This window comes from Anolis sagrei, chromosome 6 (assembly GCF_037176765.1).
Source record: "Anolis sagrei isolate rAnoSag1 chromosome 6, rAnoSag1.mat, whole genome shotgun sequence".
Taxonomy (NCBI): domain Eukaryota; kingdom Metazoa; phylum Chordata; class Lepidosauria; order Squamata; family Dactyloidae; genus Anolis; species Anolis sagrei.
The window spans coordinates 26980673-27005447 of record NC_090026.1 but is presented as its reverse complement, the minus strand read 5'-3'; the positions used below and the strand labels follow the sequence as shown (position 1 = coordinate 27005447).

The 24775-nt window shown below is 40.4% G+C and overlaps 1 protein-coding gene across 1 annotated transcript; it reads right to left on the bottom strand.

The window, feature by feature from the left end:
• Positions 1-1102: 1102 nt before the first annotated feature.
• LOC132778067 (long-chain fatty acid transport protein 2-like) lies at positions 1103-23234 on the bottom strand. The gene is made up of 10 exons (XM_060780685.2): positions 22539-23234; positions 14389-14598; positions 12873-13031; positions 10735-10859; positions 9933-10127; positions 9285-9375; positions 6145-6343; positions 4626-4723; positions 3920-4050; positions 1103-3439 (listed from the first exon to the last, which is right to left on the bottom strand). The coding sequence occupies exons 1-10, from the start codon at positions 23014-23016 to the stop codon at positions 3263-3265; spliced, it is 1863 nt and encodes a 620-aa protein (XP_060636668.2). The 5' UTR covers positions 23017-23234; the 3' UTR covers positions 1103-3262.
• Positions 23235-24775: the final 1541 nt, after the last annotated feature.

The following is a 24775-nucleotide window of genomic DNA, read 5'->3' as shown; positions in this document are numbered from 1 at the left end:
CAGATGTGGTCTAACCAAAACAGAATAGAGGGGTAGCATTACTTCCCTAGATCTAGACACTATGCTCCTATTGATGCAGGCCAAAATCCCATTGGCTTTTTTTGCCGCCACATCACATTGTTGGCTCATGTTTAACTTGTTGTCCACGAGGACTCCAAGATCTTTTTCACACGTACTGCTCTCGAGCCAGGCATCCCCCATTCTGTATCTTTGCATTTCGTTTTTCCTGCCAAAGTGGAGTATCTTGCATTTGTCACTGTTGAACTTCATTTTGTTAGTTTTGGCCCATCTCTCTAATCTGTCAAGATCGTTTTGAATCCTGCTCCTGTCCTCTGGAGTATTGGCTATCCCTCCCAATTTGGTGTCGTCTGCAAACTTGATGATCCTGCCTTCTAGCCCTTCATCTAAGTCATTAATAAAGATGTTGAACAGGACCGGGCCCAGGACGGAACCCTGCAGCACTCCGCTCGTCACTTCTTTCCAAGATGAAGAGGAAGCATTAGTGAGCACCCTCTGGGTTCGTCCATTTAACCAATTACAGATCCAACTCACCGTAGTTTTGCCTAGCCCACATTGGACTAGTTTCCTTGCCAGAAGGTCAAGGGGGACCTTGTCGAAGGCCTTACTGAAATCCAGGTACGCTACATCCACGGCATTCCCCGCATCTACCCAGCTTGTAACTCTATCGAAAAAAGAGATCAGATTAGTCTGGCATGACTTGTTTTTGATAAACCCATGTTGACTATTAGCAATGGCCGCATTTGTTTCTAAGTGTTTGCAGACCACTTCCTTAACAATCTTTTCCCGAATCTTGCCTGGTATCGACATGAGGCTGACCGGACGGTAGTTGTTTGGGTCGTCCTTTTTTCCCTTCTTGAAGACTGGGACAACATTTATTTCAATATAAGTTGGTTCTCCAAATATTACTGGTCTTCAGATCCCATTAGCTTCTAGCCAACATCCCAAAATGGGAGGATGTTAGGAGCTTGCAATCCTAAACTGAATATCCCATTAAATTTTGAAACATCTAAAAAGATTGTAGAGGTGTCCCAGGTACCAGCTATTGGTAACAAGTAAGAAATCCATTCTGCCATCCACGGCATTTCATGATCTTTCCAACATTTTAATTTTATTTATTTCTTCTATCCTGCTAATTCACATCACACCAAAAACATGAACAGTGAGCACATTATTTCAAGGCAAACAGGTGGAATTGTGCAGTGATGCTCTTTGAAAACCAAAATGGCCAGGTTTGGAATACATTGTCCTCTTTCATCTTACACAACCATCAGTCATTTTACAAATTTCACATCTTGGAAGAGGATGGGATTTAAAAATTAATGACAGATTTTAGTGGTGCAGCACTCCTCCCTCCCTTCTTAGACTGCCACCATGGTTTTCCTTCATGGCCACCAAATGTGCTTTCGCAGCTAGATATATGTGGAAGGACATACTACTGGCAACCTTTTGTTTCTACTCCTTGGCTACAACTCAAGGCAGTCTTAACTGTACTCTTTCCTATGTCTTGCAAATAGATGTCAAAATATTTTTGCACAGTCTTAAAATGTTGGGTGCCTCTTCTGTATGACCACCCCAAGTGAAACATCTTGCTCATATATTCTGCTTCCTCTTCCTATACTCATCTACTAAGACTTACTTTAGCACCTATCACAGCTTGGTGCCTGCCATATGTCCCACATAAGGTGAAATCTATAAGAAAGGGGGGGGGGGTGAAATACCAACCTGCAAATGCAAGCATACAAACACCAAACCCAAAAGAAAGACAACAACTAGGTGATATAGGTGACCATTGAATTGTTGATTGAATTTTTGAGTCTGGGAGCATGAAGTGAGGAATCTTACGACTTCATCTCACACAATATGTAAAGCATTGAGGATCAATGTTTTTCTCTTAAGCGTTGCAATGCCTGGTTTGGAAATTAAACAAATGATTTTCCTCACATTTCCTTCATTCAGCTTTCTTTTCAAATAATCTGTTTGCCTCCTCATCACATGGGAGACATTATCCTCCCAGTGTCTCTTCCCCCATTTTTTTTTTACTTCAAGAAATCCTGTGTTTGTTCTTGTGGAAGTGCTTTTTAACAAGAGATAAATAAATGGGATTTATTCTATATATATATTATTCTATGGGGAATTCTATGGGGACAATGGGAAATTCCCATCACACATTAAATTTCATGCTTTTATGAGTTTCTATGCAGGGAATTTAAAAAAGAAGTCACTTCCCAATTGATTTAGGAAGCATAAAACAAAAAACACACTTTTGAAATTGCAAAATACCTGGAACTAACGCGACAAGCTTGCATCATATGATGGGTTCCATCGGTAGCCATTTCTTAAATGTGTAGAAACCTGACTTTATTGCGTGTGATGAAGTCCTTACTGAAATTAAGCATTTTTCTAGGTCTTCTGATATTTTTACTGTATAAATAATCTGAGCACATAAAAGCTTCTAGAATATAGAGTGGTTTTTTCTAGGGTAACGTAAACTAGAAATCCATAGTGTAAAATTCATAGTGTAGCCATTTTAGAGGAATTACATCTTGCTGTGTCATCTGAGGCAGAGAGTGGTTTCACCTAAGTTTCAGTGACCATATTTAAAAGAATAGTCCAATCTGTTACAGAGGTGGGTCTCCACAATAAATATGAATGTGGCAATGGAGAAAGATATCTTCTTCCTAAAGGCAAGTTCCAACTTCCCCATAAGTGTCTGCTGTCACACACTTTGCATATGATTATATTTGTATCGGTGGGTGCAACACACACATGTGAATCATAGGAAGAAAAAGCATTCCAGGTGGTGAAGAGCACAGGACCATTGCCTCTTCTACATAGTTTCAATATATACAATACAGAACCAACAACTGATATGAACATAGCAAGGAAAAGCAAAGGGATTATTTCACAGACATTCATACATACACCAATAGTGAGAGGCAGCCAGCAGGGTGATGAATCTGCCCTGATTTTTAGTTTGAACTTTAAAATGAGCTATCCATGATCTGTAAATAAGGCGCCAGACAACTCATTTAGAGTTCATCGTAAAATTTAGAGTACGTTCATCACCCTAATTATGTGAGAACCACCAGCTGCCATTCATGTACACAGGTTTGTCACACACAAGAACATGTTCCCCGGGTTGGCAGATTTTAATCATCTGGTTTGGCAGTTTCCACTTTCCCAGGTAGAGGTCAAGAGTCTCCCAATTACAGCTCCTTCTGGTTTCCCTGTGGAAGATCTTTCACAATTTCAGTTTCTTCTTTGTGATGGAGCTGAAGATCTCCTGAGTCATGGGCACGTAACATTTTTCCAAGTCATCTAAGAAGTACAAGGGGTCATTGACGACAGCTGGGTCGAATCCTTCCTTCACCAATCGCCCTTTGCATTGTTTGAATGTTTCAGTGATCTCCAGGGCTTCCTGCAAGAAAAAATAACCAATGGAGCCCAAATTAGACCACATCATTTAGTCAATTTAAAGTAAGATAGAAGGATGAGACATGGCTGTGAACACTGGGAGAACTCCCTGCCTAATTCTTTGGTGATTTACATTACGTGAGGTTGCTAAACACTAAAACCTGCAGGAGAACCATGGCTGAATCTTTTGGTTGTTGTCTTATTTTGGAGGCCTGCTGATCTGTGAGTCCACCTGGAAGCCTATAATCAGAGCCATAAAGACCATTGTACTGGGACATCCTCCTTAATTAGCCTTAATTGTGGTTATTGATCCTCCTGTCAATTTTTACTTATGATACCTCTATGAATGAGAGACCTCCAAGATATCTCTTCAAGCTCAAGTCCTGTAAACTCTGGGCTGTGGGTTCCTTAATTTAATCATTTAATCTGCACTGTGGTCTCCCACATATTATTGTGTTATTCTTGATGTTTTTGTCACGCTCACCCTGAGACGCACAAAGCGAGGTATGGCATAGTTTGGCATGTAATCCTTGGCATGTGCATACAGCTTTTTTCCATCAAAGGAGAGCCCATCTTTCAGCCGTATTGCTGCCATTCCAGTCTTTCCTTCATGCCCTGAAACAAACCAGAGTTGCTTTTTTAAAATCATGGTATTACATATTACGCACAAAAATGTGAAAAATCTCCAAGGGTTGCTTTTTCTACAAGAGGAAGGGATAGTTCCCTCCTCCCTTTTTTCCTATACACTGCACCATTATCTCATGGGGATATAAATGTGAGTTACGAGACAAATAGCTGAAATACCGTGGTGGGAAAACAGAACCACTTCAGGGGCACTTTGTATCAAAAAATTTTGTCTTTCCATTTTTCTATCCCTTTAAAGATGTCATAAATGCTTCCTCAGACTGCCAGCATTTGTCTAGCCTTGCTTTTGAGAAAGTGGTCTACTTTGTACAGGACCAAGTGGGAGAAGGTCATTTTGCATCGTAACTTATAGATGTACCAAATAATCAGTGTTCAAAAAACAATACTCCATCAATATCTTTAACAGCTGGAATAATAGCAATAATAATAAATACTTGGAATAAAAATTCCTAACTACTGATGTCATTGCTTTCTCATGCCATACATTTGGACATTAAATGGGGCATCACAAAGATGTGATATAAATAACTACATTTGAGACCCACCTGGCACTGGCACACCATATACATTGACTTCCTCAATGAAGTCCAATGCAGCAAAAGTCCTCTCAACCTCTGTTGTAGCCACATTCTCTCCTTTCCAGCTGCAGTGAGAGAGGAGTTATTAATATTGTGTCTTTTGTGCTAATAATAACACCATGCTCAAGGGAGAAGTCATGGGAGATTCAACTCAAAGGTTTCCTTTTTCTTTGCCAATTCCCTTCATCACCTGCCTAGGTGATGCTCATATTCTGCATTTGTATACATGTAGACAACGTGTTTCTACACAGCCATTTAATCCAATTCAGGATGCCGAAAAACAGATCCATTTTTCTCCAGAGTATCTACATAGGCACCCTGGAAACCAGGTTGAAGCTGGAGTGGAGTCCACACAGATTCGCAGATTGCTGATTAACCCGTTGCAATAAATATTTTTTTCTCACTATTTTATCTGGCAAGATGCAGTGCAAAGAATCACCCTATCTGATAAAGATCCACATTACAGCAATTCAAGGCAAAGCAGGAAAGGAAAAAAAATCAATTTCCTTTCCAGAGGGAAGGAATTTGTTTACCTTCCAGATGAGCTATGTATCTGGTTCCTTTATCCAAATGTTCCATGACTAGCCTTGCTCTCATGCATACTCCACACATTTATCTCTAATTCCTGTTCTACAGTGGCCATATAGTGATTGGCTACAGCAAATTTTGCGACTGATTTTGAGCTTTTCAATTAGTTTTTTTTAACGCGCTGGATGCTTGTTGGAAGTTGCATTGGAGGTGAACATTTTGTAGACACCACAACCTTAAGCCAGCTTCAAGATGGATTATAGTGTCTGTGTAGATGGGACCATAAACACAGGGGCATGAAGATCATCAGTCCATTTGGACACAAGTAGACTAACTTACTGACTTGCCGATATGCATATTATTGCTCTGTGCATTGGTTACAGCAATCCTCAAGCATAGTCAATGATATATCAGCCATCAACACATCACTTTTTAAAAGTATATGAAAGTAATGTTATAATTGTTTCAAAACTGCTTTCTAGGCTTATTTTTAGGAATTCTTAAAGAATATTTAATATGTTTTATTTAGTTTTTCTTATTATTTTGTTTTAATTGGTTTTTATTCTTTCTTTGCCCAAAAACCCTTGTGCATTGGAGAGCTGTACAAAAATTCAGACAGCCCTCTACATTTGGCATGTTTGACCTGTACATATTTAATCACTCACAGATCTGATTAATACATTCTCTTTCAAAATTTCTAGGTCCATCAGAATGAAGCTGACCATAATCCTGTCCTGGAAGACCTAAAGATTACTAAAGCAAACACATTTCTATGCACCTCTACTTCCTGCAGCATGAGTCTATGGTCAATCTCCATTAGAATACCTCCTAAAGAGGTTTAAAAAGTAGCTTTTAAAAATATCTTTCCACTTCTGTATTGGTTCAGAGTCCCTAACCACAGTGAATAAAAGCAAAGGAGCAAATTCTACCCATGCCATAGATGTATTGTGTTGCTTACCGGAAAGTGTCTCCCACTCGGTCTTGGAAATATATGAAACCTTCATGGTCTTGCATCAGAAGGTCACCACTGTTAAAAAAGCTGTCTCCCTTTCTTAGGACATCCCGGAGAATCTTCTTCTCTGACTTCTTGCGGTCTCCTGCATAGCCTGAAAATGGGGTGACCTCGGTGATCTTGGACACTAGTAAGCCTGTTTCACCTGCAGAATAAAAAAGACCCAGAGGAATAAGCTAAAGAATCATAGTGTTGGAAGACACCACAATGGCTATCCAGTCCAGCCCCCTGACATACAGGAATATAAAATCAAATCACTCCTCAGAGATAGCTAGCCAACCTCTGTTTAAACACCTCCAGAGAAAGAAACTTTACCACACTCCAAGGTAGTGTTTTCCATAGTCAACAAACTCTTCCTAATGTTAAGGTGTTCCATGTCCTAGTCTCTGGACAGCAGAAAACAAGCTGTTGTCCTTTCAAATATCTAAACATGGCAATCACATATTTTATCTAGGTTAGATACACTTAGCTCCCTAAGCTGCTCCAGTCCTTTAACGTTGTGGTCACCCTTGTATGTAAACATTGTCAGTATCTACTCCAAAAACTGTGGTGCTTATAACTGGACACAGTATTCAGGTTACAAAAGCAAAATGCAGTGGTAATAGTCCTTCCCTTGATCTAGATACTATGCTTTTATTGATGCAACCTGGAATCACTTTGGTTTTCTTAGTTTACGGTCAGCTTATGGTCTACTGAGGCCCCTTCTACACTGCTATATAAACCAGATTATCAAATCAGATAATCCACATTATCTGCTTTGAACTGAATAATATGAGCCTACACTGTCATATAATCCACTTCAAAGCACATAATGTAACTCTTTGCTTTTCTTTTTTCAAGGGTTGTGAGCTGAAACAGAATTTATTTTACATAACATTATGTAATATGATATTTGTTCCTTGGCTATAGATGTCATTTCCTAATTGGCTCTATCATAAAAAAAAAACATGGGAAAAGTTTATCAAACTGCAGTACATCTTGCTATTGTTTTTCAATGCATATCTCGTAGAGTCTCAACCAGTTCAACGTAGTTTGTGGCAGCCACAAAAATGAAGTTTCTGGAATATAACATCTACTTCCAAAGTAAGTACTGCACAATTAAACAGGAATAACATTTTCAAACCAGAAGCAGAATTTATTTCAAAATTTGTTACATAATGTTATTTAACATATACCTATTCTAAGAATCCATTTAAAACCTATATAGATTCATACTTGCTGTCAAATCAGGCTGCTGATTTGAGGTATCACCAAAGGACAGCACATTTTGTACTGTCTTCCTATCTCTTGTGCTTTTTTTCTGGGGAAAAGAACAGGTAGATGCTTACAAAATTTTCTGCCACTGCCACCAAAACTTGTCCGGTGTATGCTATAGCATGCCTTAACATATGAGAAGAGTGCAAATTTAGTGTTCCATCTCAGGTAACAAAATATCACAATATGAAAACATCAGAGAGAAAAAGCTTTCCTGTTCAACATATATACCAGAAGATGGCAGCACTGACTCTATGCTGGGCTGTAATGTGCTTTAGTAAAAGCACGTAGGAACAAAATTAGGCAGGATAAAAGTAGTTTAAACATATTTTCCCCTTTGAGTCTGTAAGATTTGCTGCCACTCTCTCGCAGAACTGGTTACCTTGTCCCATTTGTTTAATGTCTCCTGAAGATATGTTGCTCTAGTAGACTTATAAATAAGATCTTTGATACTGCTCAAGACTTTGTAAATCCATGACTCCTATGAATTCATAGCATTGTGCCATGGTAGTTAAATTGGTGCCAAACTGCATTAATTCTACAGGAGGCATGGGCAAACTTTTTTGCCTTGGGGCTGCATTGTGGACCTGGTCAAGAGGACCAAGTTGGGAAGGAGAGCAGGTGGGCATGCACTGGGTGGGAAGGGCCTGGGCCAGGAAGGGGCGGAGAAGGGCCCAGGTCATCCACAGGTTATCCTCCTGGCATAAGGATGGGACTGTTCCTCGATCCTTTTCCTGGATCTTCGGACTGTCCTCTCAGCAATATGTCAGGGGTAAGACACGTGGTGGCTGAGAGCGCTCCTGCGAGCTCTCAGTTGCTACATGCCTTCCTCTCCTGTCCTTTCTGCATAAGGATGTGGCGGGCAACTGCATCCTTATGCTGAGCGGACAGGAAAATGAGGAAGGCCTGAGGTAAGCTCCCATCTGTCAACCCCTCAGGGGGCTGCATCCAGCTCCCAGGCCTTAGTTTGTCCATACCTGTTCTACAATAATAATAATAGTAATAATAATAATAATAATCCTTTATTTATACCCTGCTACCATCTCCCGCAGGACTTGGTGCGGCTTATAAGAGGCCGAGCCCAAATACATCATAAAACATAACAACAACAATACAACTATAAATAACTCATAACAAAGCAAAACAATACAATAATGACACGATGCCTTTAAAAACCTGTGGCAGGGCCAACTGTAAGGATTAAAATTTAAAATGCTGGGCATGTCCAAGGGAAATAGGAAAGTTATTTTAGGGATAGGCAGGCGTGCAGACAGTTCTAAATTGCCCGTAAAGTGCATTTGGGACATATTACAGTGTCGGTCTTTAGCTCTCTCAATCATTGTTGATATTTTACCAAACTACAAATCCCAGGATTCCATACATTGACTCTTGATGATTAAAGTGATCATGAATCATGAATCATCTTCCACTTCATTAATTCTCCAGTGTAGCTACACCCCAACTCACTACCTTTCTCACTCTTTAATTGAACTCTCTGAGTGAATTCCCTCTCAACTGCTAAAAATGAAAAGTGGATAATTTTTAAATGAGTAGAACTTTCAATCAATTGACATTTAAATTTTCTCAGACCAATCAGAATGATTTTACTTGTGCCACTAAGGTATGTGTGTGTGTAGAAAGGGGAGGGCGGTATGTATAGTTCTGGTACAAACCATTTAACACCCTCTTATGGCTTTTCATCTTTTTACATCTTTTTACAAAGTTTGCCTTTAATATACATAATCATTTGTATAGAGGAAGAGGGCATCTAAAAATAATATTATATTTATAGAACCCCAATCCATATGTGCATGTTGATTTTACAAACGTACCTGTGGCTACTGGGATGCACTGCCCTTTCTCGTTTCTTACTGGCTCATCCTGGTCAACATCGTATTTAACAATTTCAAACATTGTCATTTTCTGAAATGGAACAAATAGGAAATGGAAATCTCAGTCCAAAGGCAAAAGTTCCTGTACAAGCATCAGACTGTATTTTATGAACATTTATTTATTTATCATTTACAGCATTTGTAGCCTGCCTTTCTCAACCATAAGGCGACACAACACGGGTTACAGATTGGCACAATTCGATGCCATGCATTCATAAAAGTGCAATTAATAACAATCAACATAACAATATAAAAACATACATAAAAACCATTAAAACATGTAGTCACCAATGTCATTTTGTTAAATGACATGAGGAGGGCCTCAAATGACCTGTGAGTTTGTTATTCTGGTATAAGAATTACAGCAAATCCTTAAAGCAGGAAAAGTAACTTCATAATCCCACACTAATGCAGCCACAATCTTTCTATCCAACCTTCAGAAGATTCCTCCCAAGTCTCTTTTTAATTTATACACTCAAACGCCAATATTAGCAGGATCTTTGTTCACGGAGTGCAGATAACCGCAGGATTCCTCCTCACCAGTTACATCTCCAATCATGAATCATGAATCATCTTCCACTTCATTACCTTGTGAAGGAAGTGAGTTCGTCCCACAGCTCCAACTTTCCCGGTGTAGTTAATGAACCCAACATTCCCCTCCGTTGCTCCATAGAACTCAAAGATTTGCAGGAATCCAAATCGACGGAGGAATTCCTTCCAGACCTCAATCCGCATGCCATTGCCTATCGCTCTCTGCACGCTGTGGTCACGGTCATTGTCCCTCTGCAAGGCAATTAGTCAGGGCAATCATTGTGGTAAAACAGATGTGCTCTTAGCAGCTGTTCATCTGTGCTGTGCCTCAACTCTAAATGTTTGGGCTGGAATCTTTCAGAAGTTGCTTTTCTTCATCTAGCTAGATTTTCCTACAATGTACTATAGTCAGCCCTCCACATTTGTAGGTTTGACTATTGTGGACAAATCTTCATTCTACCCAATATGGAATCAAATGGCAGTAGTTCACAGATTAACATTCAACTAGAAACTCTGGAGTTGTGGTTCTCAACCTGTGGGTCCCCATGTGTTTTGGCCTACAACCCCCAGAAATCCCTGCCAGTTTAACACTGTTAGTATTTCCGGGAGATGAAGGCCAAAACATCAGGTTGAGAACCATGACTCTAAAAAGTGGACAATTGGCCTTTATTGACTCTTAGGAAACACAGAAGGGCAAAGCCAATTCATGACACATGAACCATAATTAAGATTTTTTATTCTAAGTATTTTAATTCCAAGAACATTGCTATTATTCCGGTGATTAAATTCTAGACTCTAGCAAGGGTTTCAATGCAATTTTGCCTCCTTTCTCCCAACATATGTGGTTTCTCCCAGTTACCTTTGGTGAATTACACAGGTAGCGCATCATTTCTCCTACATATTGGATCACGGTGACATGATATCGCCTGCAGTCATCCCAGAAATGGGAAGCGGAGAACTTTGACCTCAAGACAAGTGTAGCTCCTTATGAAAGCCAAAGAAAGAGAGAGAAAGGTGGTTAGGAGTAGGTTATTGTGAATCTTGTTGAACCACAAAAAGTTTGATGCAGGAAGAAAACAAAGTTCATAGACACTCTGTCAGCCATAATATCAACATTTTAATATATATTAATTTTATTTATTATTTTAACTGATGTCATGTTATCTGCTGTTGTTCACCACTGCTATCAATAGGGAAAAGTAGTTAAGAAGTAATAATGCAAATTGATTCTCCTTTATCTGGAAAACTGAAATACTAAAAGAACTGAAACTTTTTGGCATCACCTACTTCTACCTTTGGGGAAAGGGGGCTAGTCACACATGCAGCAGCCACCAATGGTAGTGTGCAGCAGGGTGTGCTCCCTACAACTGGATCATGAAGACAAATACAGCATGCCCCCAGTGACCACCATCTGTATCCAGTCCAGAAGAATAAAAAAGACTTGTGGTAGGCAAGGGCAGGATTTCCTCTCCCTTCCTGCTAAGAGGATGAAAAATGTGTTGACAGCTTGGGAAGAATTTGGGGTGTCTGCTTTTTATAGGAGCCTAGTGTAAGGAGAATCCTCTCCCCTTCACCCATTGGATTTCTGATAGTAGTAGATCAGGGGCACCTTGAGGGGAAGGAAGACAGGTGCTGGATGTTTGACTAACCCCCTTTCCCCCATTCCTCATTCACTAAGTATATGCAAATATAAGTATTCCAAAAGCATGTGTGTGGGGCCAAAATCTGAAATATTTCTGGTCCAAAGCATTTTAGATAAGGGAGACTGACTCTGTAACACATTGTTGTTGTTGTTGTTGTTGTTGTTGTTGTTGTTCTTATTCTTCTTATTATTACTACTACTACTACTATAAAAGGTGGGAAAAGAATTCAGGATTTTTCATGATTAATACTTTGTACACAGAACACTTACACAGGAAAACAGTGTGAATTCATCCTACTTAAATCTCAAAGTTCAGATACTGCAAGTCGCTTCTGGTGTGAGAGAATCAGCCATCTACAGAGATTGCCCAGGGGACGCCGGGTGTGTTACCATCCTGTGGGAGCTTCTCTCATGTCCTCACATGGGATGCCAGGTGCTGACAAATGGGAGCTCACCCCATCTCACAGATTCGAATTGCTGACCTTCAGGTCAGCAGTTCAGCCAGAACAAAGTTTAACCCATTGTGCCACCACGGCTCAGATGATGAAATGCATATTGAAAGCCTAGAGAACGGGGTATGAATCTGCTCCCAAACAATCTTTACACATTGATGTCAATTCACCAAAATATCTCTCAAAAGGGAGCATACAACTCCTCTGCTGTACCAGCTCCACTGGCTACCGATTAGCTACCGAGCCCAATTCAAAGTGCTGGCTTTGACCTTTAAAGCCCTAAACGGTTCTGGCCCTACATACCTATCCGAACGTATCTCGGCCTATCAGCCCACCAGGACCCTAAGATCTTCAGGAGAAGCCCTTCTCTCCATCCCGCCTGCTTCACAAGTGCGAGAGATAGGGCCTTTTCTGTGGTGGCCCCCCGGCTTTGGAATGCCCTCCCTACTGAAATAAGATCAGCCACCTCGCTAATGGCATTTCGGAAAAAACTGAAAACTTGGATGTTCGAGCAAGTTTTCAACTAATTCCGATGTGATGATGTTTTGATCATGGACTAGCAATCAAGGATAACGAATTGGATTACGACTTTAACTATGAGATGTTCCGGTCTGTATTGGTGGCCCAATACTATGTATGTATATGTATGTATTTTTATATTTTATTTTATATTTTTAAAGTGAATATTGTATTTTTAAATATGTTGTAAACCGCAATGAGTCGCCGCACAGGCTGAGATATTAGCGGTATACAAGTGTACTAAATAAATAAAATAAATAAATAAACTGCTCATATCTATCTAATTCTTCTAATAGACTAATATATTAGCATATCTTTTTTGTCTGTGACATACAGGGAAAAGTGGGTTTTAACCCTTATGTATTTAGACCCTTCTATACATACCAACCTCCAAGCATCCTCCTACCCCAAGAAGCAATGCAGCCGAGTGGTAAAGTGGGAGTGGGGTATAGATGATATCCTGAGGCTTCACCCCACATATATGGAACATGCCGGACACAATGAGTAGCTTCCTCTGGGTGATGAGAGCGGCTTTCGGTAGCCCTAGAGAAAGCCAGAGAAAGGGTTCATCTAACAATGACAAATATTCCCTCAAGCAAGAAGCAGCACAATTAGCCTTTGATGTTTGTAGGTTTGACTTTTACAGATTGATTATTTGTGGATTAATGTGTAGCAATGTCCTCCACTGTGACTCTATTGCCAACTTCTGTCAGAGTTGTGATGAATGAACTACAGCTTCCTAAAGAGAACACTTATCTAGGCATTTGTTGGTCCTGCAGCATGAATTTATGGTAAATGTCTGGCAGAGGTTGGCCACCTCGAGATTCCTAGGGAGATGTTCTCTCAAGTAAAAAAACTAAATATAGTAGAGTCTCGGTAATCCGACGTTCGCTTAGCCGACATTCCGGCTTATCTGACGCTCTTATCCGATGCTCCCCTTTTCCTCCAGCATTTCCTCTTCAATTAAAGGCATGCTCCCCAACTCTCTCTCCATTCCCAATAAGTGAAAAAGGCAAGATAAGGAGGAGAAGGAGGGAGGAAAATGGGGAAAGAGGCAGGACCGGAAGCGGAAGCGTCCTCCCTCCTTCTTTCTGATTTCCACGCTCCTCTTCCACATCTGGGTACTGGACCTCTTTAGCCCCGAGGCATCACCTTGCCTTAACTCTTTGAGTCCCTGTTGTTAGTATTCTAGATGTCTAGTGCCGCGTCACATGGGTAACAGTAGGAGACTCCTTATTATCTAACATTTTCATTTATCCGACATTCTGCTGGCCCGTTTATGTCAGATACACGAGACTCTAGTGGTTATTCGACTTTGCTGGTTTTCTATTTTTGCAGGTGTCTTGTACTGCTAACCCTAACAAATGTGGAGGGTCGACTCCACTTCATATTGCAGTACTATGAGCGAGATCAGTGGTTTAGCTGGTGCTCCAGACCCTACACTGTCTAAGCTTGCTGACTTTCCATCCCTCATTTCTTGAATCTCCCAATCTTTCTCTTGTCATCAACATTCTGTGTGTTAGCGTTAATATCTAAGAAAAATTGTATGGACGAGACAGTTGCTCTCACTGAAGTTGCAGAGTTTACAATTGGGTTTATGTGAGAAGAAGGATTCGTATGCCCAGCTCCTACGTGATTCACACATGAGCATTAAGGCACTCTGTTTCTGTTGATTCCTATGGCAATAATTCTAACTATGGATGCAACTACACTATATAATCAATGCAGTTTGACCCCACTTCAACTGTCATGGCTCAGTGCTATAGAATCATTGGAGTTGTAATTTAGCAAGGTATCTGCATTATGTGGCAGAGAAGGCTAAAGAACTTGTAAAAGTACAACTGCTTGAAAATGCTTTAACCTGGATTTCTCGGGTAAATTTAGACACAGCTCGACTCACCTGTAGTTCCAGAAGTAAAAATATACAGGGATGTAGAATTAGGGGTTATATTGGCTCTGGAAGAGAGAGACATGGGCTCGGTTGAACTGGATTTTATCCGTCCCAGCAAAGCTTCCACACCAGGAGTTGGGGAGTCATCACTCAGATAGAAAACTTGCACGCCTTCGTTCTTTAGGATAGGCAGGACATCCTCAATGACTTCTTGAAAATCTGGCAAAGAGTAAAGAAAACGTGTAAGATTTTTGGTCAGACTTTGCTTTCTAACTTTTGTGCTTGGGAATCTTGGCAAACAATTCTCTACCCCAAATTCCCACAATTAAAAATGATGTACTCTGTTGGAAATAGCAACCTTCTACAAGCCTTTTATGCTAGTTATTTGTTATGCATATAACTGTGATTGCTTACTACTATATTGTATGTATATATTGATATGCAGTTTCCCTTAGCTCTATGTTGTTTAAGATTGTGGGAGGGACTGCAGACCATGTGATTAGTAGACTCAAATCAAGGAAAAGCTCCATGAGAACCACCACTCCTCTTAATGTTCCCCCAACAACAGCAAGATCTGTTAGGATTTCTGGGAGTTGAAGGCCAAAACATTTGGGGACCCACAAGTTGAGAACCACTGGTCTAAAATTATTTAGCTGCTTGTATTCCCTCTATTTTATCAGTTTTATACTCGTTTTAATTATGCAATGCTTTTGACACAAAATAAATAAATAAATAAATAAATAAATGTAAGCTGTTTTGAGTGTCCTTGCAGGGAGAAAAAGTGGGGTATAAATAAACACAATAAATCATAATAATTATTATATTTATGTTCACATACATTGTTTTCTGATACATTCAGAAATTCACAAGGAATGATCAACATCTGTATTTGGTTTTCAAAAATTTCAATAAAGTTTTTTTTAAAAAAAAAACTAAAGCTATATAAAAAACATTGCCAGTCTGTAAAATTGTCATTTATTTGAGGTAGGATATGCATGTGTTTAAACAAGGATTTCTGGGCAACAATCCAGTATGTTGTTTTGATTCCACTCTGAATTTTCTTTACCTGCAGCATTTTCACATAGCAGAAATTGTAGGAATATAATTTCACTTTAATTACATCCTGAAGAATTTTGGAATTTGCAGTTTAGGGAGGAGTACAGTATGACTTCCTCCCCTCCTTTCTGTAGCCACAGGGCCTATAATTCACAGTTTAATTTACTTGCACGTGACGAAATATGTCCTCTCTATGCATTTCCTTGGCCCCCCAGTACAATTATATGGTATCCTCCCTCACAAATTGCACGTTTCATTGCTATCTCATCTAGAGTTTTATCATTTTATGTAGTGCATTTGGCCCGACCACTGTGTTTGATTTTTCATTATGTTATTCTGTACTATTTATTTTATTTTGTTGGTTTATTTTTATTGCAATGTTATTTTGTTGTTTATATTTTATGCTGCTGTAATGTATCGCTGGGTTTGGCCTCATGTAAGCCGCTCCGAGTCCCCTTTGGGGAGATGGTGGCGGGGTATAAATAAAGATTATTATTATTATTGTTATTATTATTATTATTAAAGTTGACCATGAAGTCACTTGTATTTGCATATACTTAGTGAATGAGGAATGGGGGAAAGCACCTGTCTTCCTTCGCCTCAAGGGGCCCCTTTTCTACTACTATCAGGGCCCTGCCAAACAACTCTATATCCCAGACTATCAAGGCAGAAAATCCCATAATATCTGCTTTGAAGTGGGTTATCTGAGTCCACACTCAGATAATGTGGGATTTTCTGCCTTGATATTCTGGGATATAGGGCTGTGTGGAAGTGCCCCTAGTAATACCCAGGAAGTTTTTCTCTATCAGTATTTCCTACATTCTTCAGTGTAGTTTTATGGTATATTTCTACTGGAAGTTATTTGTTCAATAAGGTTCGCTATTATCCATGATTTTAAGTATCTGATCATCCCTAGGAACATATCCCGTCCCCCATGGATGTGGGGATCATACTATATTTAGAATTCTCTGTCAAAGACCTCCAGCACTTCATATATGACGAACTGTAGGATTTTGGAACCAAGTAGCATCGTAGTGCCATAACTGTGTAGTGTCAAAAACATTCTGGGAGTTTTAATTACAGAATGTTGTAATCTTTTCATTGCTACTGTCGTAGACAAAAATCTTGATTAACTAATGACAGAAATGTAAAGCTATATGTCAGTGGTTTATCTGACTTCTGGGTCTTGAATAAGAGTGCCTCTATGCCAGTGTTTCTTAACCTGGGGTTCAGGACCCCTGGGGGGCCGTGAGGGGATGTCAGATGGGTCACCAAAGACCATCAGAAAACATAGCATTTACTGTTGGTCATGGGGGTTCTGTGTGGGAAGTTTGGGCCACTTCTATCATTTGTGGGGTTCAGAATGTTCTTTGATGGTAGGTGAATTATAAATCAGAGCAACTTCATTTCCCAAATGTCAAGGTCTATTTTCCCCAAACTCCACCAGTGTTCACATTTGGCCATATTGGGTATTTGTGCCATGTGGGATCTAGATCCATCATTGTTTGAGTCCACAGTGCTCTCTGGATGTAGGTGAACTACAACTCCAAAATTCAAAGTCAATGCCCACCAACCCTTCCAGTATTTTCTGTTGGTCATGGGAGATAAGTTTGGTTCAATTCTATCGTTGGTGGAGTTCAGACTGCTCTTTGATTGTAGGTGAACTACAAATCCCAGCAACTACAACTCCCAAATGGCAAAATCAATCCTCCCCCAACCCCACCAGTATTTAAATTTGGGTGTATCTGGTATTTGTGCCAAATTTGGTTCAGTGAATGAAAATACATCCTGCTTATCAGATATTTACATTACGATTCATAACAGTAGAAAATTACAGTTATGAAGTAGCAACGAAAATAATGTTATGGTTGGGGGTCATCACAACCTGATGAACTATATTAAGGGATAGTGGCATTGGGAAGGTTGAAAACCACTGATTTGTGCTGTAGAATGAATGCAGTTTCACATCACTTTAACTACCAGGGTCAACACTATGAAATTATGGGAGTTGTAGTTTACAAAGTCTTTAGTCTCCCCTTTAGTTCTTCATCAAACTAAAAATCTCAAGATTCCACTGTATTGATTCCAGTTAAAGCAGTATCAAACTGGATTAATTCTACAGTGTGAATGCGTCCTAGATTGGGAAATGGAAAGAGGGAAGGAATCAACTGCAACTAACATAATTATGCAGGGAGTTATATAGTGTTAAGTCTAAAAGCCAACTGCCTCCCCTAAAACAGAAGAGGGACGGTGTCCAATAAATCAGTTCTCCCTGCAGGATGATATCATAGAGTCACATATCCTCCAGCATTTCACAGGAAACGAATTGGGCAAGCAACATCAAAATGTGATTATGGTGGTAAAACTTATTAATGAGGAAGCATGCCCATTAAGAGAGACCGTAACACTGTAACACACTTTATTTGTATTCTGCCCTATCTCCCCAAGGGGACTGAGGACGGATTCCAGCATATACAGACACAAGGCAAACATTCAATGTCTCGAAATCATAAAACACAGATGCACAGGTAAAGGTAAAGCTTTCATCTCCAGCTCTGGGGGTGGTGCTCATCTCGATTTCTAAGCCGAAGAGCCTGCGTTGTCCCTAGACACCACCTAGGTCATATGGCTGGCATGACTGCATGGAGTGCTGTTTACCTTCACGCCAAGGTGTTACCAATTGATCTCACATTTGCATGTTTTTGAATAACAACAACAACAACAACAACAACTGTGCTGGTACAGCTGTACCAGAAGCTCCCATTTTGTTTGCTTTGCATTGAATGTTTGTTATAGTCTCAAGTTTCAGGGACTCTGCAGATAGGTGGCTTCTTTTGGCTGCAATCATAGGGCAAGCCACCTGTCAATTATCGTTAGGTTCCCTGGTCTCGCCCCTTTTTGAGTTTTGGAGGGAATAGGAGCCTTTTTGAGTCAGTTCTCACAGAGAAGCCTTTCGCACAGGACATAAAACGAAGAGCTCCTGTAGAAAGCTTTGTCTTCTACGGCTTGGCCGGGGAGATATACAGCCTACAGCCTACAGTTTGGCCGGGGAGAAAAGGCCCCACAGCTTGGCTGTGGATTTTGCAGCCTTACAGCTCCTTTGCTGAAGCCAGCCATCACAGCAACCTGAATTCCTTCTTTTCCCCTGGAAGTCTACAAAGCTCTGCTTGGTAAGGGTTACTCGCGGAAGCCAGACACAGTTGGTACAGGGTGCAGGGGCTCCACGCCAACAGAGGCAAGTACAGACTGCCCAGATTAGAAGTTAAGGATTTCCCCATTAGTTAGTATACAGTTATGAAGATAGTGCCTGTTCCCAGTGAACAAGATTGCAAGAGCCAATAGACTGTTAAGAAAGCTTGAAAGTACCTGTTTGTTTTCATCAATAAAGAACTTTGTTGGACTTACTTTAAGCAATCTAAAGACTCTGTTTGGGGGAATCTAAGGGCCTTTAATCTGAGGCAGCCCCAGCATCCCGTTGGGCACACAGAATTTATGTCCTGTCTACAGTCTAATGCACAGGCCCAGCGTGTGACAGCACCACAACAACAACTTTATTTTTATACCCCGCCAACCATCTCCCCTAGGGGACTCGGGGTGGTTTACAAGGGACAAGCCAAAAATTACAAGTAAAACACAACCAATTAAAAACATCAGATAAATAAAAACACTCACAAATGTAAACAACATCAAAACAATATTGCTGAGAATAAAGAACATAGCTGAGGTACAGACTCACTGAGTGCAATACATTCTGGCAGGAGTGCAAGGAAAGTGCAACATCAAATAGGCAGGGCTGGAAATACTGTCTTAAAACATGTTGAGGTAGAACATAAGAGGGCCGGTGTAAACTGCTGTGCTTAAAGTAGGTTGGCAGGAGCTGAGGCTAACAGCAAGAGTTCACCCCGTCCTGTGGATTTGAACTACCACCCTTCTGGTCAGCAAGTTCAGCAGCTGAATGGTGTAATGCATTGTGCCACTGCAGCCCCATAACAGGTTGCTTTTGTCTATGTCTGCAGGGAGGGGGAATATGCTGTCCCTCTCCCTGCCCTGCTGAATGAATTGAGAGCAAACTACCTTTGGATTTTGAAGCTAGTTTGCATCAATTAGAGTAAGCTAAAGACAAAAGGGGAGGGGGGAGAAGGAAATTGGAACATTGTATAAGCAACTGGGAAGAATGAGACAACTAAAGATTAACTGAGGCCCCTCCTACACTGCCAAATAAAATCTAGAGATCTGGTTTGAACTGGATTATATGAATCTATACTTCCATATAATCCAGCACAAATCAGATAAACTGGATTTTATATGGCAGTGCAGATGGGGCCTGGGACTATCCCTGCAAAAGTGGGATAAGTGAAGGATATGATGTTATGTCTTGCCACAGAGCCATAACTTCACATCACCTTGAATTCAAAACTGAAAAATTAATATTAAGAGAGGGTGTTAATTGCATTTCTGTCCTTCAGTGTCTTCTTGTGTTTGTGTTTTTAGTTCCCTTACTTTTCTCTCCACAGACTGTCTCCCACTTTTCCTTGTCAGAACTAAAAATCCTCAGAATCTCCCATGGAATAGAACTCATACATATTCCTTTATATATAAATACTGTAAATAAATATAAATACTGTAAATAAATAAATAGTAAATAAATAAATTTATAAGCATATATATGAGTTGTTTTCCAGACATCCTGCAGAGGGCAGAACTTTACATAGTAATTACATGAAGTGAACTTTGCGAAAAAATAAAATAAGAAACCCTAACGCAAGTATTAAAAAATTAAGAAAACACTAATGAAACAAAGGGAATAATGGAAATGAAGGGAGGGTAGTAACCGTTGGTGGAAAATCTGCACATCTGTAGTTTTAGACTGCATACAGATGGACATAATGATTCCCTATCAGTTTATAATTCACACCGTTTTCTCGGATGGATTAACTTCTTGTCATGTCTAGAGTTCAGGAGAAAAGAAAAGAATACCAAACGCAAAACACTGCCAAAAGAAGACGATGAGAAGGAGGAAGAAGAGGATGAGGAAGAAGAGCAAAAGAAGTCTCTGCAGGAGTGCACAAGCCAAATTGCCACTTCAAGTAAGATGGCAGTTTCTCCAAGGGCCCTTCTGCACAGCCCTATATCCTAGAATACAGAAAATCCTACAATATCTGCTTTGAACTGGGTTAACCACACTCAGATAATGTGGGATTTTCTGCCTTGATATTCTGGGATATAGGGCTGTGGAAGGGCCCCCAGTTGCCTTGCTTTGTCCATTTTCCCCAGTGTTTTACTTGCTAACTTCTGTGGTGGTGGTGGTACAAAAAATCCAATTATCAGTTTCTAATAGAATACCCTGCTAAAGAATGACTCCATTCATTACAAATGCCGTTGATTACATGGTTTGGTTCTAGTTGTTTTTCTTGCATGCCTTCTAGTTGCTTTTCTTATGAAGACCCTAAGGCAAATCTATGGCCAGGTTGCCTTGTCAGAATTTGTTCAGAGGGAGTTTGTCCTTGCCTTTCTGGGAGTCTGGGGCCCCTTCCACACAAAGCAGATAATGTGGGAATAATATCCCACACTATCTGTTTTGAACTGGAATATATGGCAGTGTGACTCAGATAACTCAGGTCAAAAAGTAAGTTTGGGGATTTACTTACTTAAGAATCCAGACCAGAAGCCACAGCCTTTAAAAACTGCACCTGCTCCTAATTTAGGGTCCATTTATGTCTTTGGGTGCATCTAACTGGAGAATTAATCAAGTTTGATATCACTGTAATCGTCAAGGGTCAATGTATGGAATCTTGGGATTTGTAGTTTGGTGAGACACCAACAATGATTGAGAGAACTAAAGTCCTTGTAAAACCACTGTTCTAAAGCTAGAAAGGCTAGTTTTCTGCAAAACTAATTGGCCAAGAGACCTGGTTGTGTAATTCAAAAGAAATATGTATAGTTGACTGTATTCTGGAAGCAATGGGTGTTGATAGGTCTGGCTCTCAGGCTTTGAAGGATGCATCTACATTGGAGAATTAATAGAGTTTGACATCACTTTAACTGCCATGGCTTGATCCTATAGAATCACAGGAATTGTAGTTATTAACCTTCCTAATGCTGTGACTCCTTAATACAGTTCCGCATGTTTTGGTGACCCCCCAACCTTAAAATTATTTTTATTGCTACTTCATAGCTGTAATTTTGCTACTGTTGTGCATTGTAATGTAAATATCTGACAAGCAGGATGCATTTTCATTCACTGAACCAAATTTGGCACAGATACCCAATATGCCCTAATTTAAATACTGGTGGGGTTGAGGGAGGGCTGATTTTGCCATTTGGGAGTTTTAGTTGCTGGGATTTATAGTTCACCTACAATCAAAGAGCAGTCTGAACTCCATCAACGATGGAATTGAACCAAACTTGGCACACAGAACTCACACGACAAACAGAAAATACTGGAAGGGTTTACTGGGCATTGACCCTGAGTTCTGGAGTTATAGGTCACTTACATCCAGAGAGCACTATGGACTCAATCAATGATGGATCTGGATGAAAATTGGCATGGATACTCAATATGCCCAAATGTGAACACAGGTGAAGTTTGGGGAAATAGACCTTGACATTTGGGAGTTGTAGTTGCTGGGATATATAGTTCACCTACAATCAAAAAGCATTCTGAACCACACCAACAACAGAATTGGGCCAAACTTTCCACACAGAACCCACATAATCAACAGAAAATACTGTGTTTTTTATGGTCTTTGGCAACCCCTGACACTCCCTCACGACCCCTCCCCAGGGGTCCCAACCCCCAGGCTGAGAAACTCTACTTTAGAAGCTGTATTGCTAAGAGAAATTCAAACTAACCGCTACAATATTTTCATGCCACTTTTGGCAGGCACATATATTGAATGGTATCTATATGACTTCTGACACAGATTCTCCGCCCTCCCTCTGTTTTCTGATTCTACAGCATTTCCAAATTAAATGCAGGGGAGATTATAATTATACAAAACTTCTGAGAAAAATTATGTGGAAATAGGACAAGGATAACACCCCAGGAGGACTATGACCAAAGACAACAAAACATTTGGATTTAAGCACACAGGGTAGCTCACCTGGAGTGGTCAATAGCACTTTGGCATCACAAGAGCTGAGCACATGTAACAGGGACTTTGATCGGATGTTATAATTGACACACGCCATGGTACAGCCAATTTTCTCCAAGCCCATCCAGACCCAGAGATAGGCAGGGACATTCTTCAGGAAAACGGCCACCGTTTGCCGTTCTTTTAGCCCCACATGGCCCTGCAACACTCTAGCCGCCTGACTGCTGCGCTTGTTGATGTCTTGGTAGGTATAGACCTCATCTCCAGAAAGAACCAGTGGCTTCTCAGGATGTTTCTTTACTTTCTCCAAGAAAACATCTAGGAGGGTAAAAGGAGGATTCCGCCGAAGACACTGGTGGCATTTGTATCCACTTTTCACCATGGTAAAGAAGTAGACCAGGTCCAGCCAAAGGTAGGGGAAGAAAATGTTTCCCAGGAGGGGCAAAAGAATCAGCAGTCCCAGCACAATTGTATACAGGTCCGGCATGGCTAGGATCTGGAGTCTGATCAAATGCCTTGGCAGCAGCAGGCCCGCTGCTTTTTGAGGGCTCTGTCCAACTTCCTTCTGCGTGGAGGACAAGAAGCAAAGAGCAAGAATGAACAAATGAGAGGAAATTCTCACCCTTCCCGCCCCTCTGTCCCTGCAGGCTGATTTGAGGAAATCCTTGGCTCCCAGTCGATAAACTTTAACTGGCAGAAGAGTGAGAATGCTGCCTCGCTCTATGCTGCCCGGTGTCTCCCGACTGCTTTTCTCAATTGCAACATCTCACGCATAACACAGCTTGCTTTTAGACCTCATACTTTACATTGGAAAGGCATTATATGAAATCATACTGCACTGAAACCTGGCAGTATTGTTTTGTAAAGTAATGAAAACAGAATCAGATTCATCAGAAGTCTCATTTGATACATCTTTCCTTCTGACATTGGATTTTTTTTTTTTAGTTACTTTTTGATGGTCTTTTGACATTGCTCTTCCATCAAAGCTACCACATCTGAAATTATTGTTTCTCATTCTCCTTGTGAATCTACTCATAGGATACTTTTATTGCGTTAGGTTTTTTTTTTCTTCTCATGTCAGGAGCAACTTGGGAAACTCCAAGTCACTTCTGGTGTGAGAATTGGCAGTCTGCAAGGATGTTGTCCAGGGGACACCCGGATGTCTTGATGTTTTACCATCCTTGTGGGAGGCTTCTCTCATGTCCCTGCATGGGGAGCTGGAGCTGACAGAGAGAGCTCAACCCACTCTCCCTGAATTTGAGCCCCTGACCTGTCAGTCAGCAGTTTTGCCAGCTCAATGGCTTAACCATTGTGCCATCAGTGGTTCCTAGTTGCAGTAGTTTACATCATGCTTCAATGATGACATTGGAGTTCTATGATTACAGTGCCCCAGATGTTATCTTTTGTTGTGATTTTTGATACTTCTTTTTTTATATACTTCTTTTACAAATCTTTTGTATCAAAAAGGGGTAGAAAGCTGACTGCCTTGTCTCTGCATTTGCCAGGTCACTTTTCTAAAGATGACACATTCCTATTGCTCAAGATTTCTCGAGAAAATGACATACCAGAACCCATCCCTGTGTTTATCATGGACACATTTTGTGCTGACTTTCCGTTCTTCCTTATCGAAATAGTCGGCCTTATTTTTATTTTATTTTAAATGAAATTATAATGTTGGCAAGCAAAATTATTTGGTCTGTTTACACTATATTCCTTCATCTTTATATACCATAATACTCTTGCTTTCCCCCATCCGGCGAACACAAGTACACAGTTCTTTCCAGCACATTATTACAGCTGGCTCATTTATTTATTTATTTTATTTACAGTATTTATATTCCACCCTTCTCATCCCACAGGGGACTCAGGACGGATTACAATGCACATATACATGGCAAACATTCAATGCCATTAGACATACAACATATATAGACAGGCACAGAGGCAATTTAACATTCCAGCTTTCCGGCTTCATGAGACTATGCTCGATTCCGGCCACAGGGGGAGATGCCACTTCACCATCCACTTGTAATACCAAGTCCTTGATTGAATACTTCCTCATTCTTACAAACACTGCTGGAAGGTTTTATGGTGTCGTAAATTAGTTAAATTAGCCTCCTCACATAAAGCGGTTCCTAAATTTCCTACCTGACAGAGGCAACTGTCTTTCGGGCTGCATAGGTCAACAGTAAGCTAGACTATTAATAGGAGCTCACTCCAACTCGGGCTGATTTCAAACTCATGAC

Bases quoted from the DNA above. Each gene is read 5' to 3' on its own strand.
- LOC132778067 (XM_060780685.2), bottom strand. From the start codon at position 23,016: ATGCCGGACCTGTATACAATTGTGCTGGGACTGCTGATTCTTTTGCCC. The intron at 14,599-22,538 runs GTGAGCTACCCT...ACTCTTTGCCAG, and splicing joins AGTGCTATTGACCACTCCAG to ATTTTCAAGAAGTCATTGAG. The intron at 9,376-9,932 runs GTAATGAAGTGG...GTTCCATTTCAG, and splicing joins GAACTCACTTCCTTCACAAG to AAAATGACAATGTTTGAAAT.